This window comes from Uloborus diversus, chromosome 10 (assembly GCF_026930045.1).
Source record: "Uloborus diversus isolate 005 chromosome 10, Udiv.v.3.1, whole genome shotgun sequence".
In the NCBI taxonomy this organism is placed as follows: Eukaryota; Metazoa; Arthropoda; class Arachnida; order Araneae; family Uloboridae; genus Uloborus; species Uloborus diversus.
This window is the reverse complement of record NC_072740.1, coordinates 51,107,847-51,125,691: the sequence shown is the minus strand read 5'-3', so window position 1 is coordinate 51,125,691 and position 17,845 is coordinate 51,107,847. Positions and strand designations below refer to the sequence as shown.

The 17,845-nt window shown below is 29.6% G+C and overlaps 1 protein-coding gene across 1 annotated transcript in view; it reads right to left on the bottom strand.

Moving 5' to 3' along the window:
* Nucleotides 1-239: 239 nt before the first annotated feature.
* LOC129231603 (exostosin-2-like) overlaps nt 240-17,845 on the bottom strand; it is a 39,448-nt gene continuing 21,842 nt past the window's right edge. Inside the window, exons 4-11 of the mRNA XM_054865965.1 lie at nt 16,852-17,038; nt 15,933-16,072; nt 12,523-12,748; nt 10,767-10,950; nt 7,885-7,954; nt 7,673-7,769; nt 3,782-3,925; nt 240-2,425 (exon numbers count right to left, since the gene is read on the bottom strand). Coding sequence (XP_054721940.1) covers nt 2,075-2,425; nt 3,782-3,925; nt 7,673-7,769; nt 7,885-7,954; nt 10,767-10,950; nt 12,523-12,748; nt 15,933-16,072; nt 16,852-17,038 — 1,399 coding nt within the window. The 3' untranslated portion in view covers nt 240-2,074. The remainder of the gene's footprint in view (nt 2,426-3,781; nt 3,926-7,672; nt 7,770-7,884; nt 7,955-10,766; nt 10,951-12,522; nt 12,749-15,932; nt 16,073-16,851; nt 17,039-17,845) is intronic.

Here is a 17,845-nt window from a genome sequence, read left to right as displayed (position 1 = left end):
TACAGATAGGAGGATTTCTATTCTACTTAGATGTGAATTAAAATTAGCATTTAAAAGGCAGATATGAAATGCACAAGATTTCCAGCCCTGAAAATCAAATCTAAAATAATAAAAAAAGGGACTGGTCAAGAGTTTGAGCCATGCTCAATCATTAAATTTGTAAAAAAAAAAAAAAAAATCATAAATTTATATAAATGCAACTATTTTTTAAATTAAGCAACAAAATTAAACACTACAAAACAACTAAAACAGAATTTATTTTACAATTATTTACACTATTTACAAGGAGAATAGTAGTTGTTATTCAAGAATCGAGGTAGATACAATAATTTAAAATGAAAATTTTATATACAATAAAAGGCAACTCTTTCAACATGTGTATATATATAAATGCATTTCAAGACCAAATACAACAGAAATGTTACACATTTAAATGCAAAAATAATTATCTGTCATAATAGAACCATGCAGCATGTATTTTTACCATTTTATAAACTTAAGTGAACCCATTAGGGATTTATTCTTGAAAATATTTGAACATAAATAAATAATATATTATCTTTTTTCCACATTACTTAGACATCAGAATCTTAAGTTGGTCGCCTTGTCTAGTGGTCAGAGAAGTCTGACTGCTATGAGGAGTTTCCGGGTTCGAATCCCGGCTGGGGCGTGGATGTCCTTTCTCTCTCCTGTCTTTGTTCTTTCTCTGTGTGATTGTATTGTTATACTGTAAGTGTTGCCTACCCCACAAATGGGCCCTTATAGCATGTGTGTACTGTGAAAGTTGGACTTCACACCAAATTAAGGTACAGTTTTCCAACTGTACCTTATGTGAAGCAGTGCAACCTCAAGTTGTCAGCCTAGCTGGCACAAGTCAACCACAACAACATCAGAATCTTAATGCAAGTAAAACAGTACAATAAAATGCACTAATTTTATGCTGAAAACATTGCAAAAGAAATACATCTACATTCATACTATCATACTTTTGCTCAAATACCTGCTTTTATTCAAAATCACTTTTTAATTGAAGAAATATAGGTAATGTTATTAATTAGCCAAATATATATTTTTTGAGTTAAATAATAAAATAATCAAATTTTAGAAAAAGAAAACTGTAGATTTGCATCTCTCTAATGGACCATATAGACACATATGCCACATCCATTTTCACAAAAATTATTGAACCAATTTCCACAAAACATGACATACATGTTACATCAACATTTAATTGTTTTATATATAAAAACATTTCCAAAATTAACCACAAAGCTTGTTGTCTTTAAAGGATTAATCTTCTCAAAACAACTCACATGTTCTGTATCTAAACAAAAATTGGGTATAGATGATTTTTTTAAAAAGAAAGAAATGTTCACTTGTATTTGCTCAAAAAATTTCTTGTTGAGACAAATATTGAATGCAGAAGACTATGACAGAAATTAAAACTAAATATGAAAAATTTTCTTTCGATTCATTTATCTTTTCACATAATTCAAAATGTATGAAATAATTATTTTTCTCCTGAAGTATTTCTTCTTTTAAAACCTACCGAAACTATGTCAGAATTATCTTTGCTTTAAAAAAAATCAAAAATTGTGTCATCTATCTTTCTGACATTTTTTGAAAAAAAAAAAAAAAAAAAAACTGAAATGCACTTCGTCTGAAGCAAATGTATATTTTGTAGGAATCTAATTTCAATAAAAATGCTTTATTATACAATGTAAATTTGGACAAATTCGTTCACTTTAATAAGGTAGGTTTTGCTTTAATATGGTAGGTATCAAAACTTTCTTGAATCTTATTAACACAAAACATTACAGACATGTTTGCTAATGAAAATGGTTTTTCATTTGTATTTTTTGAACTTTTAATGTTTACAAGTTACATAAACATTTCAGCAGAGTACACAACTTATCTAAGAAATTCTAAATGTTTGACACTCCACATGAGCCCAAATTACCACAGTGGTAAGAATTGTTTTTTTATACATTAATTTAACTAATGTAAAATGTGCAATATGATTTGTAAAAGGAATGGGTATTTCTTGCAGAATAGAAAAAATACGAAAAGTATTTCAAAGACTTCCAACATTGTTAAATCTTTTAAGCTTTTCAGGGAAATTATCTTTATAAAGAACAGGATCAGCACGGAATTCAACAGTTTTCAAAGACATCACACCATATATTTGAGAAAATCTATTAATGCATTCAGAACGTTCAGCCATATGTATTACATCAGCAGAAAGCATTTCAACATTTGTGCACTCAGGACATTTAAACTTTTTCCTTGGAGTTACTTTTATGGGTGCTTTTCCAGTAACATTAGCAACTAGGAAATTCATTGCAATATCTTCGCAGTTCATATGATCGTCTACCCATTCTTTGATATCACCAGGCATGGAATATGTATACAAGTAACTATAATACTAGGGGAAAAAATTAAATAAAAAATTAAATACAAAACACACGATAAAAGTACAATAATCTGCAACACTGATTTTGAATTTGAATTTCATAAAAAGCAACATACTTTGCTACTACATATTTTAAAACTATATTGAACATAATTTGAAAACAAATAATACTGTTTAAGAATCTATGAAGCTATTTCAAGTGACATAATTACTAGAATTAAAATAGTGTTTTCACAATCAGTTTTTCTTTTTTAAAATGTAGTTTAATTTCAAAAGTTAATTTCAAACAATGGAAATATGATAGTTTTAAGCAGAGAACTTACAAATTCGATCATGACATCAAAAATTAAGCTAGTTTAATTCTAGTTTAGTCTAATTAAAACTGAATCCATGAATACAATATATTTAGTGCAGAGTATAAAGTACAAGCATATTAGTATGTTTATCAGCAATTTAACTTACTGCTAAGGAATTTTTAAAAAATAATAATAAGAAGAAGAAAGAAAATAAAAGAAAAAAAAATGAAGAAATACCAAAACTACTGAACTTGAAAATCATTAATGAAAATAATATTTGATTAATTTCAAGACTTTGTAGTTAATCATATACCTTATTAATGTCACATGTGCAATTTTATGCTCTTCAAACTTACAAGCAGTTTTATAGATGATTTTGTTCTTCTATTTGGTGTGAACATCAAATTATGATATATAAATATTATAATTTACCCCATCAAATAACTTCACTTTTAAAAGCTACATATTTCTCTTAAAATACATTTTTTCCTTAAAAATAGTTTCTTATTTTGCATTTCCACGGGGTGGGGGTGGGGGGGATTTTGTACTAGCATAACACTAAAAATACCGAACATAAGTCATTTTTATGCATCACTCTTCCAAGTGACTTGCTATTAAAAATGATGAATTTGTAGTTTAAAAATGGAAATAAGTGAAACAAAATTCTGAAGATAAAAAATTCAATGCATCAGTTTTTAAAAAGAAGTCATGAAAAAGGTTTTTTTCTGATAAAACCATGTGATACAGAATATAATTGACATTTAGTTTCCCAAATAGAATAAATACTAATTCCTTAAGTAGAAAAATAGCTTACTTACTGCATTTTTCTTTACCTAATATCACTTTGGATTATCATTTGAAAACGTTAATATATATATCTAGGTTTAGTGAGGAGATAGAAACTTGGAGTGACACTGAGAATTCCAGAATTATAAAATATAAATAAGAATTTTTTAACTGTTTTATCACACATAAGAATACAGCAACAAAAAAAAATAAATTGCATCAATTGAATGTAAAAACTATTCACATAGTATCATACAAAGATTCTCCTTAAAATATGTTTCCTTACTTTATGATAAAATGCAGCACCAGTCAAAACCATCGATATTTCATTTGTCCATTCTGATTCATACTTCCATTTTTTAGTTGTATTATCCCATAAATGAACTCGAGATGGAAAACCAACAATACGATCAGGAAATTCTCTCCAAACCTGAAAATCAGAAAATATTTTTATTCTTAAGAAAGTGAAAATATTCATTATACTTTGCACAATAAGCAATTCATTTTTAAAAAATATATTAACACCAATAAAACACATTAATTGTTTCTGAAGTTTGCATTAAATAGGATAATCGACTTTTAAAAATTGAATGAAGAACAGCCCATAGTTTTGGGACATTATAAACAACCTCCTTCAGATTAAATCACATTACTTGAAGTAGTGAATAAAACATAAATAATCCAGAAAGGAAAGAAACCCAACTGAAACACATTCATACATATTATGTACATAATATGCATACATAATATGTTTATGTCATATTATGAGATAAATAGAACCATGTTAGAATCTTATTAAATATTAACACAATGTGGACCATATTAAATAATGCATCAGGTACCTTTCTTTTAGCTAGAATATTTATTTCAGTAAAATGTTTGACACATATTTCTCATTTGATTTATTCTCTATACAATGGGATTCAATAGTAGTCTGTAAAAAAAAATTGCATAGTTCAATCCCTAAAATTACTCTTCTTGCTTTATTTACAAAGATTGAACACTTTTAATTTATCAGTATCAAATAAATACTTAATTTGTGACTTTTTACTTTTATTAATTAGTATTTGACTCCAAATCTGATTAATCCACTTCTTTTTAGATGACTAGATGACTTCCAGGAGCAAAGAATAATGAATAAAACAATTTGTTCAAAAATACAAAATTTCGAATTTCATAAACTTTTTTTGCATTACTGTTTTTTTTTTTAAAGAAATTCCATGGCCTTTCGGAAGAACTTTGTTTATTATGCTTTAAAATAATCACAATTTGCTTTATAATGAAACACAACTAATGTTATTTACAGAAAATAACTATAATAAAAATCTTAAATCTGTTAACCCTTAAGTAGCCGCATATTGGCCTATTCCCCGCCTATTGTCATATATTTCTTTCTATCCCACCACCCCTTATATTGATAATGGGGCCCATCTGTGTAGCTGACCTGGAGTAACTCAACACTCCCAGAGAATTCTCTGGATTTTTTCGGTATTTTAAGGTAGCATAGCTTTCAGAAATGTATGTTGGTCATTTAGAACAATAGTACGACAACCTAGTCAGATCTCCGAGAGTTACTTTCTTTCAGCCTATGCTGTAAATATTGTTCTTCATTACATACTATTGCATAGTAAATGGTATCTATTCTATTAGCTGAAGCAAACACTAAAAGAAATCTTTGAAAATTCTTTTTTGTATCACAAATTGCTAGATTGGAAGAGACAAAAACGCGAGTACTATGTAATAAAAAGATACGTGACTACATCCAGGTTAATCGACTAATTTTTGACAACTAATAATATATTTTACTATATTTACTATGCTCTATATACTATGCTCACTGTTAAAATGAAAGTTATTGTAAAAATGAAATAAGAAAATATTTTAAGTGAAAGAAATATTTCACTAAAGAAAACTTTATTTACTCTCTACTCCCTCCCACATTTTAGATTCTAAAAGAGCAATTAGTTTTCTTCTAACAATAGCATAATTACTGACATTTCAGTCTTTTAAACATATATCTCCATTTTCAATGTCAGCGAATGATTTATGTTTAGTTTAAATTGCTTATGGATTTTTCTGCCCTTTAAAGCAAAAGAAATGTGGCTTTAAGTTGTTTTTGTAAGTCATTCGCTGCATGTATGTTTTTAACAAAACTTGGATGACAGCTTCTATAATCCATAATGCACCCTGTAATGATTTCAATTTAATGAAATATATATTGAAATATCAGCCCAAAAAAAAAGATATTTTCTCCTTGTCACATTGCTTTGCTTACCAGCTTGTATGAGGATGCTATTTTTTTTTTCAAAATAGTGCACCTTAATGTGTACAGTGTTGCAAGATTTTTTTTTTTTTTTTGCCATGGCGAAAATTGCATTGCTGGTCAATCTTTGAGAGACTAAAAATTTTGGCGAAATTTGAAGTAATAGACCTTTTATTTTCTCTATAATAAAAGATTTTTGAATATTGAGGGAAACGAAACTACATGTGAATCCTTGTTCTACAAAAGGATTGTACAAACTGTTCATAGAGAGTCTGCTAGTGCCGATTTGAATGAAGATAATGATGAAGAAACTTGACCACCTCAAACTACTCAGTAATTTTCAGATTATGCAAATATTTACTCCAGTGATTGCAAAATTCCAAAAACAAGGATAAATCAAATTGTGTTTACAAACTTAATGACCTTTAAAGATGCAACAAAAAAATATATGCAGTAAGAAATAACTTTCCTTTTCAAAGTATCTAAAAAAATGTATTCTCTATAAAGATTTTTTAATTTTTTGTTTTTAGTACCAATAATTAATTGTATCTAAGCAATAAGCATTATAGTCAACTTATTATGCACTCTCTTTTCCTGAAAAAGAAAATAAAATAATTAATGAGAAGACAGGGAAAGTAACTTCCAATAACTCAGACTACCAATTACTCGAAGGCTTCAACCGGTTCCTTGAGACTTTGAGAAATCGAAAGTTGACAGCACTTTCCCTTTATAGACATGAAATTTGAGACTTGAATAACAAAAAGGTCAGCTTAGCTATTTAAAAAAATGATAGTATCCAATATGCACCTTCACATATCCAATAGATCCACAAATCTGTGACTATCAAGAGTATTACAAAGAACTAAATAAGAAAAGAAATTCCGATTGTTTTTCATTCTGCTCGAAAAGGCTAACCCTAACAAAAGAGTTTAATAGAAAAATAATACACACCGAAGACCAAATACAATTTTTTTACAATTACTACTAAGCTTATCACTATTCAAAAAGCAGAGCTTAAGAGAGACTACCACAAGCATTTCCACAGCTATTTAAATATTATTATTGTATTGAATAATAAAATGCTAAAAAAAATTTTAAAGTGTGATTATATGTGTGTGTGTGTTTGTCTGTCCTATACCAAATTTAACATTTTTCTAGAACTTACTAAAATAGTAGCATACAGAACAGTGAGGATGTTGCGCTTCTCTAAAATTTTGAAATTAAGAGCACCAACATTTATATGACTTTTTGCACAGAGAGAAGCCAATCGGGAGGATGAGAATGATAAAACCCATAAATATTTTTAAGAGGGCTTTTTTATTGGCCTCTAGTTTCCTTCTATCCTAGTTTTATTGGCCACGATCATATTTTTGTGATATTGCTGCTGTTAGTCAAACGTTTTCGATTTAGAAAGAAAAGGGAGAATCAAGCATTGAAAAATATAATACACAGCTTAACAAGTGAACAATTGCTCTCTTTTTAAAAGTTAAAAAAAAAACAGGAACTTACATCAAAATATATGTTTGAAGAATTAAATTGGCATTCATAAGGGAATTACTAGTACATAATTTTTGTTACTCAAACTCATTATGACTGCAGTGTTACAACAAGAGAGGCATTCAGAAAACTTTTCCCCACAGATTGTACACATAATCAATAATGTGACTACTACACTTTTCAAAAAAAATACATTATGTTCAGTTTACTGCTGGTAAGATGCAAAAAGGATCATCAAAAACTGGCAGTCATCACTAAAAACAAAGAAAAATCGATTTTGCTTAACTAGAATTATATTGGTTACAATGAGCTTTCAATATTCATTACGCATTCTGAGAATAGTTCAATGATTAATATAGGAAATTTTACTACTCATAAAGTGAATGCATTTTTCAGAATAAAACATGGATTACATACTTCATATCCAAATTCCAATTCATCTGCAGTTAGCATAACAATATCATCATCAATAGCAAGCACACTCTCTGTTTCAATTTCATCATAGGGGAAAAATCTAGGGGAAAAAAGCTTCATAATTGCAAGCAATTATATTTTACAAAATCATGACAAAAACTCATAAATTTCACACAATATTAGTTTACTGATATGCAGGCAAATTAAACATTTACCTGTTGCTTAAGCGATTTTCTTTTGTCTGCACAACCTTTAATGGCTTACTAATCTTAGGCCATGCAGAAGCTAAGGAAGACACATAAAATGTTATATTAAAATTAAAGTTATTTTTCATTTACTCAGACACAATTTTTAAAAAGTCCCTAAAACTATATCAGGTTGTTATAAATGTTGTACAATCATGATGTAAGTAGGATTTTATGTGTTTGTTGTCAAAAAAATATTTAGATACTTTTAAGAGACATAAGCAAAAAGAATTAGCAAGAAAAAAAGTTATTTAAAATCTTGGCTATCAGATTAAAATGAGGCAAGTAAAGAAAACGATATGAAACTTTGCCAAAAAAAATCTTTGATCATAATGTGAATAAAATTTGATGTTTCCAAGAAAGCACCATCATATGGCATGCTAATTAGGAGCTTTTTAAAGCAGCAAATGCTACTAAATTATTCTCAATAGTACCTTTAACAAAGAAAGGATAAAAAAAAAGGTGTAGTTATTTCTCAGAACTGCAGTAATGGTTTTGTTACACTGCTCAAATATCATCATTTGAAAGTTTTGTACAATGGTCTAGTGTCAAATAATGAATTTTGATGGATCATCATCACATTTTCAAAAGATTGAAAATCTGGGTGAACTGGGACAAAAACAAAAGAAAAAAGATCTACGCTGAGATGAAAATAGAATGATGTTTTCTACCGGTGGCTGACTGTTATCTTTTTTCTTATACAGTGAAACTTTTCTGGAGCGACCACTCTCCATTCCTGAAAAAGAGGTCGTTATTGGAGGTTGGTCGCTCTTAGAGGACATTTTTGAACATGCAAATATAGCACCAATAGCTGTTATTTATCTTTTTCCTGTAGTATATTAATCAAGAAGATTATGATAAGAATGCATTTAAATAAAGAAACTTTTTTTTTTTAATATTTAATACAAAATATACTTCTTACATGATTTTTCCGTTTGAAAACTATTTATTAACTTTAAAATATGTGAGAAGAATTGCCTGCGTGAGATTCTTAGAGTTCTCGAAAACAACTTTAGTTTCAAGTGTAGCTTTCAGCTATAAAAATAAATTACTAGTGTCCTAACCATTTGTGCAACCTGAGTGCCAGATAAGATTATCTATTTCTGTTTGAGTTTGTTGTGCCTACAGCTTTGGTTGTACGGTATCCCTCAACTCGGCATTATCACCACCTTCATCTTCCTCATCGTAATCTGATTAAGTGCCTGAAAGGAAAAACTTTTTTTTTCTACTGCTATTTTCCTATCTAATTTTCCTTTCTTATGTAAGTTTATTACTTCTACAAGTTTCTCGAGTATGAGATAACTCACTTTTTTGACATTTTGACCGTGATGTATGGTGATGAAATGCAGAATGCAACTTCACTGAAACCAACTCTTGAGCTATTCAAATGATCTAAAAGTAGATTTTGACCTCTCTAATGATCTAGGAATGCTCCATCCTAAACCCTCTCTCCCGTAAGCAACGAAGAAATTTCAAGAAACAACCAAGCCTTTAATCAGCTTCCCTCAACGACAGGGGTCCATGCTTGACTTGCCTCGAGATGTACAAGAGCCACCTTAGCTTCCCTAGGGTCTGAAAAATAACGTCCTCCTTTTTGTGGCATTTTTCAGGTTCAAAACAAAGAGGGCTAGAAAGGAACACCTTTGGACCCACAACAGAATAAATTTTAATTCCTTATTCCGGTTTCTTTCCACTTTTGTTAACAAGGGAAAACTGATCTGTGTGCGAACTAAATGTTCTTTTGCTTTTCTTTTGTCTCTCTCTCTCTCTCTTTGGGTTTTATCTAACAAAAATACCTATATTTGTTAATGCTGATGTTTACGATTTGCCAGGCGTTGTGAGAGATTTCAATGGTCTTTCTCAGAGGTATTTTAACATTGGTCTTTCTCAGAGGTATTTTAACATTAGGTATATGTGGGGAAAATCGATGCCTCAGAAAAGTTATCATTAATGGAGGTGGTCGTTCATAGAAGACTCACTGTATTCTTAAACAAAGATTTAAGCTGCGTTAGGCGATTTGTCTATTACCAGTTAATGAGGCAAAAGCTGCACCATTTTTATTCACACAAATAAACCTTTTCATTTCCAGTTTTTGTTAAAAACGGCCACTAATGATGCATAAACATGAAGAACGGTATATTATACATAATGAACACAACATTCTGCAGCATTATCTTTTCTGTGCTGTCATAAAGTGAGCGGACTTCATAATAAAGTAGGTGCAAGGCAGTGCTTTGAGCTGTTCTCAAAAAGCATGGTTTACTAACTCTTGAAAATAGTCATATAAGTTTCTTTCTTTCTTAATTAGGAGAATCAATGTAAAAAAATACGAATATGGCATAAAGATTTTGATAAGGATTCTTATTTGTTCTTGGCTTACTTCATGAAATCAAATACAATTCTCATTTGTTGTAAATGTTAAAATCCTTTTGGTTTTAAACAAGATTAATGAACCTGAATTAATTGTCGACAGTAACAAATTTACTAAGCGGCAAATGTCACAACCAAGAAGGGCCTACACGATCATTAGGAGCAACAAAAGGGATAGAAAAATGCACTTATTAATGTTTTACATAGTTCTAAGATAGACATAGGGGCCCTCAAAAATGCATTTTGACTGACCCCTAAACCTGCAACTCTTCCACTGAATCTTGGTTTGAAATACATGCTTTTATAATGCTGTGGTTCTAAATTGATCAGGAAACTTATTCTTTCTCATGCAAACTTTTATAAGGACTTGGATCAAATGCACATTTATTGCTTCATTAACTTTAAAAAACAAAACTACAGCACTATTTCTTCTGGAAGTTTTAAAGGAAAATAACACAGCAGAATTAAGTGAAAATACACACCTAGTGGAGGAGGTTTAACTTGATTATTCCATACAACAAGAACTTTAGAGAGGCTAGGAGCTTGAACAACTTTCTGAATAACTTGAAACAAGCTTTCTAGACGATCATACGTAAGAATTACTGCAGTAAATCCTTGAGACTTAGGAGCGATCATTGGTAGGAACAAAGGAGAAGATGTGCCTGCCTACAAAATCAAATTTGTATAAAATAAATTTTCAGTAGTGAATACATACATATACTATAACAGTTAATGAACATGCCCTAAAGTTACTCAAAAACTTTAAAAAACAAAATGATTAGAAACAACGAAGCATATTGCTGCTAGTTATGACAAACTGCTTTCATCATGTTACTTGCACTAAGTGAAAATTTTCACAGCTTCATAAAAGAAAGCCCACAGTAAACAACATCTACCATGTACATCATTTCCGAAAACTCATGGTAGAAGTACATAACAGACACATGTACATTGCTATTAGCTACAAGTAACAGAGTGCTCAAAGTCTGCATTGTGTACTTGTATTTCATATTTTATGCTTGTGTCAGATTAGAGCACTTTTTTCTTTTTTTAAACTGAAATATGTGTGTTTCTATAGCTAGAGCTTTCAAAAAAGACAAAAACTTTTAAATGTCAGCAAAACTGACAGATAGAAATTAAGTTGCATAAATGTTCTTTAAGAATCATGAAAAAGAAACAGACATACGCAATTCAGAAAAAGTCCTGCATTTTTCTCAATAAGATTTTTTAAAAAAATATGCATACATCTAAAACCCAGATATCAACAATTAAGCATTAAGAAAGGTACTGATGTTACTCACAAGTGGTGAACAGACAGATGGTGTTTATTACTACTCATTTTCCCTCTCCCTTAAAAAAGACTATTTCATAGTAAGAAAGAGTTAAAAGCAAGTGATGGAGACAAAAAATTACAAAAAGTGGAGAACGATTATGAAAGATAAAATGTGAGATAAATTATATTTATAATTCATATCATTTAACGACTAACTTTGCTAAATGATATGAATTATAAATTTTATTCATTTTCAATACTAAAGATAAACACACCGGTAGCGGCCACTTCAAGGTTTGTATTTGAAAAAATAGGATATCAGATCTCCCAATGGATTCAAAAGTGCATCAAATGTGCAGGAGGTATTACCTCCTGCATGTTTAAATCCATTGAAAAACCTGGAATTCTACTTTTTTTTTTTTTTTTTTAAGATAAACCTTAAAGTGACCACTACTGAAGCACACACTTCCGGAGTGTTTACCTTATTTGTACAATTGAGATGAATCTTTCAGAATTTCTACAAAATATGCAAGTCACAAGTGCAATTCTTATATAGTGACACATATTCATGAGGTGAAAATTTTTACATTTACTAAAAGTTATTTTTAATAATCATGTAAATATTATGAGTTACATATGTGCGTTGAGAAGACAAAAAGGGTGGGGGGAGGAGGATAATTGAATATGCTGCAAAATTGATGATTTGCTAAGCAAAAGTCAAATTTCATAGATTTTATATAACTAAGATGTTGAACTAAAGCAAAATGTATCATACTCAATGACAATTTAATTTTAAAGGATTGTTCTGTATTAATATATTAAATTTCTTTCACAAAACATATTTTTCTTTATACTTGGTACAACTATTACTGATCAAAAATTCCATTTTTGGCAAACAATTTTATTTGATATTGGCATTTTCTGATAATTTGATACTTACATTATTGTGAAAGAAAGCTACTCACTTTTAATGGAGGATTATTCCAATGTTCATATGAATGAGCATTATGAGGAAATATTCTGTCATTAAGAATATCTAAGACTGTAGTTGTAATTTGTTTCATAGAACTGAAATACTTTTGCCAAAGGAAGCAGACTTGCTCACGCATTTCAGCTACTTTTTCATCTGAAACTGCTTTTAAAGTGTGAATGACATCAGAAAGGTTCTCTTCAAGAATTTGAATACTTGCTCTGTTAAAACAATGAGATAAAATTAAGAAACCATTTTGTTACAAATAAACCTCAAACCTTACAAAAGACTTAAGGATAAAATTATATTAAGATGCAAAAATGATACTATGTAAAAAAAGAAAAAATATGCAGAATAATGCAAGTCTAGTTGTGGCTCTGAAAAAAATTTGGACACTCTTAGTTTTTAAATGAATATCAGGGTTTTAACCAGGCCTGCTATTTAATGGGGTCAAGAGGGGTGGGTCAATTAGCCCCCCCCCCCAAATTTGAAAAAAAATTAATGTTTTTACTAAAAGTAAGCATGGTTTTTTAATGTTTTCTGATAAAATTTTCATGGAGTACACACCCTTTGCAGCAGGTGGATCGAGCGAGACACCAAAGGCATCTTACCTAGCCACACTGAGGGCTAGCTTTTTTACTTAATGAGTGCAAAATAGATAGTCCTATTTCTTTATCCCCTCCCCCCCCCCCACCTCTTAATGACATCCAACCTTTAAAAGTAACCAAAACCAGACTAGTTGAAATCTGATTTTTACATATACACTTCTTACGTGCGTAAAAGAGGGACCGGACCAGTTTTATTTTTTAAAAATTCCCTCCCTCTGCAAATCATATTTAGATTTTACATATATTTGTTACATACACTGTTATCGATTTTAGCTTTAGTTTAAATGTATATGAGAGTGTTATTTATTTTTTAGCTATTGTATACATTACTATCATTTTTACCTAGTCCTGTGGATTATCCATGATATTTGCTTATCCGTGGTTACCATGCCACTGTGTTCTACAAAATATTAAGAGTTTACTGCCATTTTTTAAAACAAGGCACATCAGGAAAATTCTATAAAATCAGTTAAATTAGAATACAATATTTTTTACCAGACACTGGCATATCAGGACTCCTACAACCTGTGCATATGCACCTGTAGAAGTTAGTGAAAACAAATTCATGAACAAGAAGCACATACTGAAAATTGTATAGTATAAAGAGAGTAAATGAGTTTTTTGAAAGGAAAAAATGTTACTAGAAACTAAGAAAAATTTATTAACGGCCTGTCAAGAAATAGTAGCATAGTTGTACTGCAGTATCAGATTTTACTTTTTATCTCTCTCACATTCAATTTAAACAGTATAAATTGCTTGAAGTAATGTAAAGATTTATACATGTCTTTGTATTTTTAATAAAAAATATACAGTTGACTTTATCTTTAACGACCTAAGTTGTCCAAATTAAATCCATTGTTATAATGCAAATGTACAAGATACAGCATGCTTTTTAGCCATAGTTAAAATTAGTCATAGTTTAGTCATACTGAAACAACTTTTACAAATTGTGCATCACTTTAAAAGATAATCAAAGAAAAAACAAAATAATAATTCAGTATACAAAATAATAAATAACACACATAAATTAAAAATAACTTTTAAATAATACATTTAACGACAAAATACACTGAAAGCTACTGATAGTAATTGGAAATTTTTAATAAAGAGATCATGATTTGCATCTACTTTGTTTGAGATCTTTTATGAGTACTAGTTTCTTCTCTTATTTAGATAATGTAGAAGTTTTCCATTTTTACGACTAATTCTTTAAAAAATATTTCATAATGTCTATTGTTTGGGCATAGTTTCTTGTTAATTCTTTGACCTTTTTATCATGAAATGACTCCTTTCACAAAGAAAATATTTTATTGTTGGAAACATAAAATTGTTAAATATTAGTTTTAGAATGGATAGTCTTGAGAACAATGAGATGAAGATGTTCAAACTGAATTTTGGATGTGGATTAAGTGATTCAGTTTGGACCCTTTAACAGACGTTAAAATGAAATTGAATATATGGAGACTTCATGCATCAGTCACTGTAACAAAATGGTCACGATAATAAGAGGTCTTTCAAAAGAGCTGTATAAATATGACTATAAACATTAAACAACAAATGTATTCAGCTTTTTACTTCAGTAAACTATTGTTATATAAGAAGTGCATGAGTTATTACCACAACAAAGTCACAAGTCTTCAAAAATTGCAAAGGAAATATAAGAACAACACATGGCAGGAAGTTTTAAAAGGGGCATTAGCAATCCATAAGATTATAATCTACACATTCATCATATATGAACCTCAAAATATCAATATTGACAAGACTAAAAAGATTTTTAAATGGCTTGCGTAATACAATAATTGGAGTTAATGTCCACAATTTATTTTTTTAAATGTACATCGAACTTATATAAAACAGAGCAATAAATTAGTTACAATTCATGTTGTGTTCCATTGGGGGACCATTTGTTACCAAACTTTTTTCAAGTTGCAGAAAAAAATTACAAAAAGGAAAGCAGCATTTTACTTGATTTCTGTTCACGAGGCCAGTTCTTTTTTCTTATTTTTCTTATATTAATAATCATCAGAAAAGAATGAATGCTATAAGAGCCAGGCAAAAGGAACTTATTGATGTTCATTATATGAGCCACTGATTTATGAATACTGATAATTTTACAAAATATTCGCTGGTCCCAAAGAGAATCATATTGAATCATTTTAATTATTTGCTTTCACACGTTAAAATTTAAAAATTGAGTGTGTGTGTTTTTTATTTTATTTATTCTTTCTTTATGAACTTGGAGTAAAGGTTCTTTTTTTCAGTATTCTAGCTGCAAGAAAAGAAATTCTGAAAAAGCAGTTTTTGAGGATGCATAATCATAAGCACTTTCAGATGCCAACCTTGTTTTGTTGTAAGAAATTGTATACAAAACATGTTGCAATGATTCCTATGAAGGCAATGAAAGGTATTTAATCTTTTGAAATCAGTTATTTTTTTCAAATCATGTAACGCCATTTATTGCAAAACATGAAAATAAAAAGGAGTTCTGTGGCACACAGTACTAGAGTGCAAATCAACTTAGAATGAGCCAAACTCAAACATCTTTCATATCACTCCTTGTCATTAAGTTGCCTTCTGCTTTTACTAGTGGTACAGCTTAACATAGGAGAGATATTCCCTCATGCTAAGAAGGGGATAATAGCTAATGTTAAGTAGACAAATAAAACCATTCTGATTCTTAAATGGATAAAAATTTATTTTGCATGAATTAACTTCAATTTAAAACACATGCACCTACAGCTTAATTATTTGAGAAATAACAGTGTGATAACCATACAGAGAATTTAAAAATTACCTTTTCCAATCAATAACTTCAGAAAACGGCATAATGTATCCATCCGATATTATTACTGGAATACAACCAGCTTGCATGGCTTCAGAAAGAACAGTTTGTCCAAGTCGAGCTCCTCTGATGATGAGACAAAATGTGGAATCCTAAAAACCGAAAGGAGCATACTTTTCTCAGAAAATATTTTTAAATTTTTACAGCAATTTGAATGACAATATCAAAAAGATGAAACTTCAACCTTCATAACCCTCCCCCCTTTTTAATCATTTATTTAATTAAACATTACAATTTTGCAATAAAAACTAGAAGAAAAAAAAAGTTAAAGAAACAGTACAATGAATAATTTATTTACATAAAAATAAACCATCTGCTAATTAGTTTTTTTAATCTTAGAGGGGTAGGAAAATCAGAATTAACTCAATGTTTCTCTCACTTTGGCTTTAATTTCCTATTTCCATTGGATTAAGCAACAACTATTACTGGTTCACTATAAAATTGCATCATGTTTATGATGTTCATAGTTCCTTGATTTTTCCCTCGGCTGTATGCTTAAGCTTTAATGAACAAAATCTGAATAAATGCAGCATTTCCTTTTTGCTAAGAAATATTTAACCTGCTTAAAAACAGTTCAGCAGAAACAATTTAATTTTTTCAAGAAACAACTAAAGAACTTTAGTTTAAAATTTAGTTACAATTAAATTAAGAATTTAGAACCTATTTCTGACAGGGAGGAAATCACATTAACTTTTAGCAACAGATTCTGCTTTATACAGCTTCAGCTATTTTCAAACTATCCAATATTTCTGTGTTATATGGAGGTTACAAAAGATAAAAGTTTGCATTAAATTTGTTTCATATAAATAAAAGAATTTTTTAATATAAAAAAATTGAAACAATGTTATAAAAAGAAATTGTAAAAAATTACTTCTAAAATTTCTGGATATGAATAGGTGTCACCACCACAACATCGTAATGCATTTTGTTGGTTTGCACCTTCAGAACAAGGACCTAAGACCAACAATTCTGGATGCTCTTCAGCTAAGTCTTCTAATTCATGTCGGTATTCAAAATGGATATTTAACTGAGTGGAAGTTACCAACCAATGTCTTGAACTGAAAAATAAAACATAAATACAAAGTTTAAGATATTTCAAAATAGTTAACCATTTATAATAGTGCTGTAGTCCAGGGGAAAAAGATGGGAGGACACTTTCAGAAATAAGAAAAAATTTATGACATTAAAAAGAGGAGAGTGCTGTATTCATACATATATATATATAGAGAGAGAGAGAGATATAGATAGATATAAAAAGTATACAAGCAAAATAACAAGTTTTAAACATTTTTTAAAAAATAATGATGAGAAAAAGAAAATACAAGCAGCATATAATAGAAAAAGTTGAAAGGTTGAATCCAGAGCTCATCAGCCGTGGAGGATTCAATAAATATGTGATACATACTAAGAAACATTAATATAAACTGTATTTTTAACCTGAACAATTCAAACAAATTAAATTAAATCAAATCAAGCTTCACCACTCAGTTCAATAGGTGCCATAGGCAGCATGTTGATCGTGGTAGACAATAAATGTCATAGTAATATAAAATTTGAACAAGAAGAAATGTAAAATTGAATAAAAATCCCAAAACACCCTGAAGCCTCATCAGGGGGTTACTCCCCAAGGGTAGGGAAAACACCTTGAGATGTTTCCCTACCCAAAAGGAAGATGGTTTTTCCCTACCCTTGGGGAGTAACCCCCTGATGAGGTCCGAGGTTGTTTTGGGATTATAATTCAATTTTACGTTCCTTCTGGTTCAAATTTTATACTGCTGTTACATATATATATATATATATATATATATATATATATATATATATATATATATATATATAATATGTATATATATATGTGTGTGTGT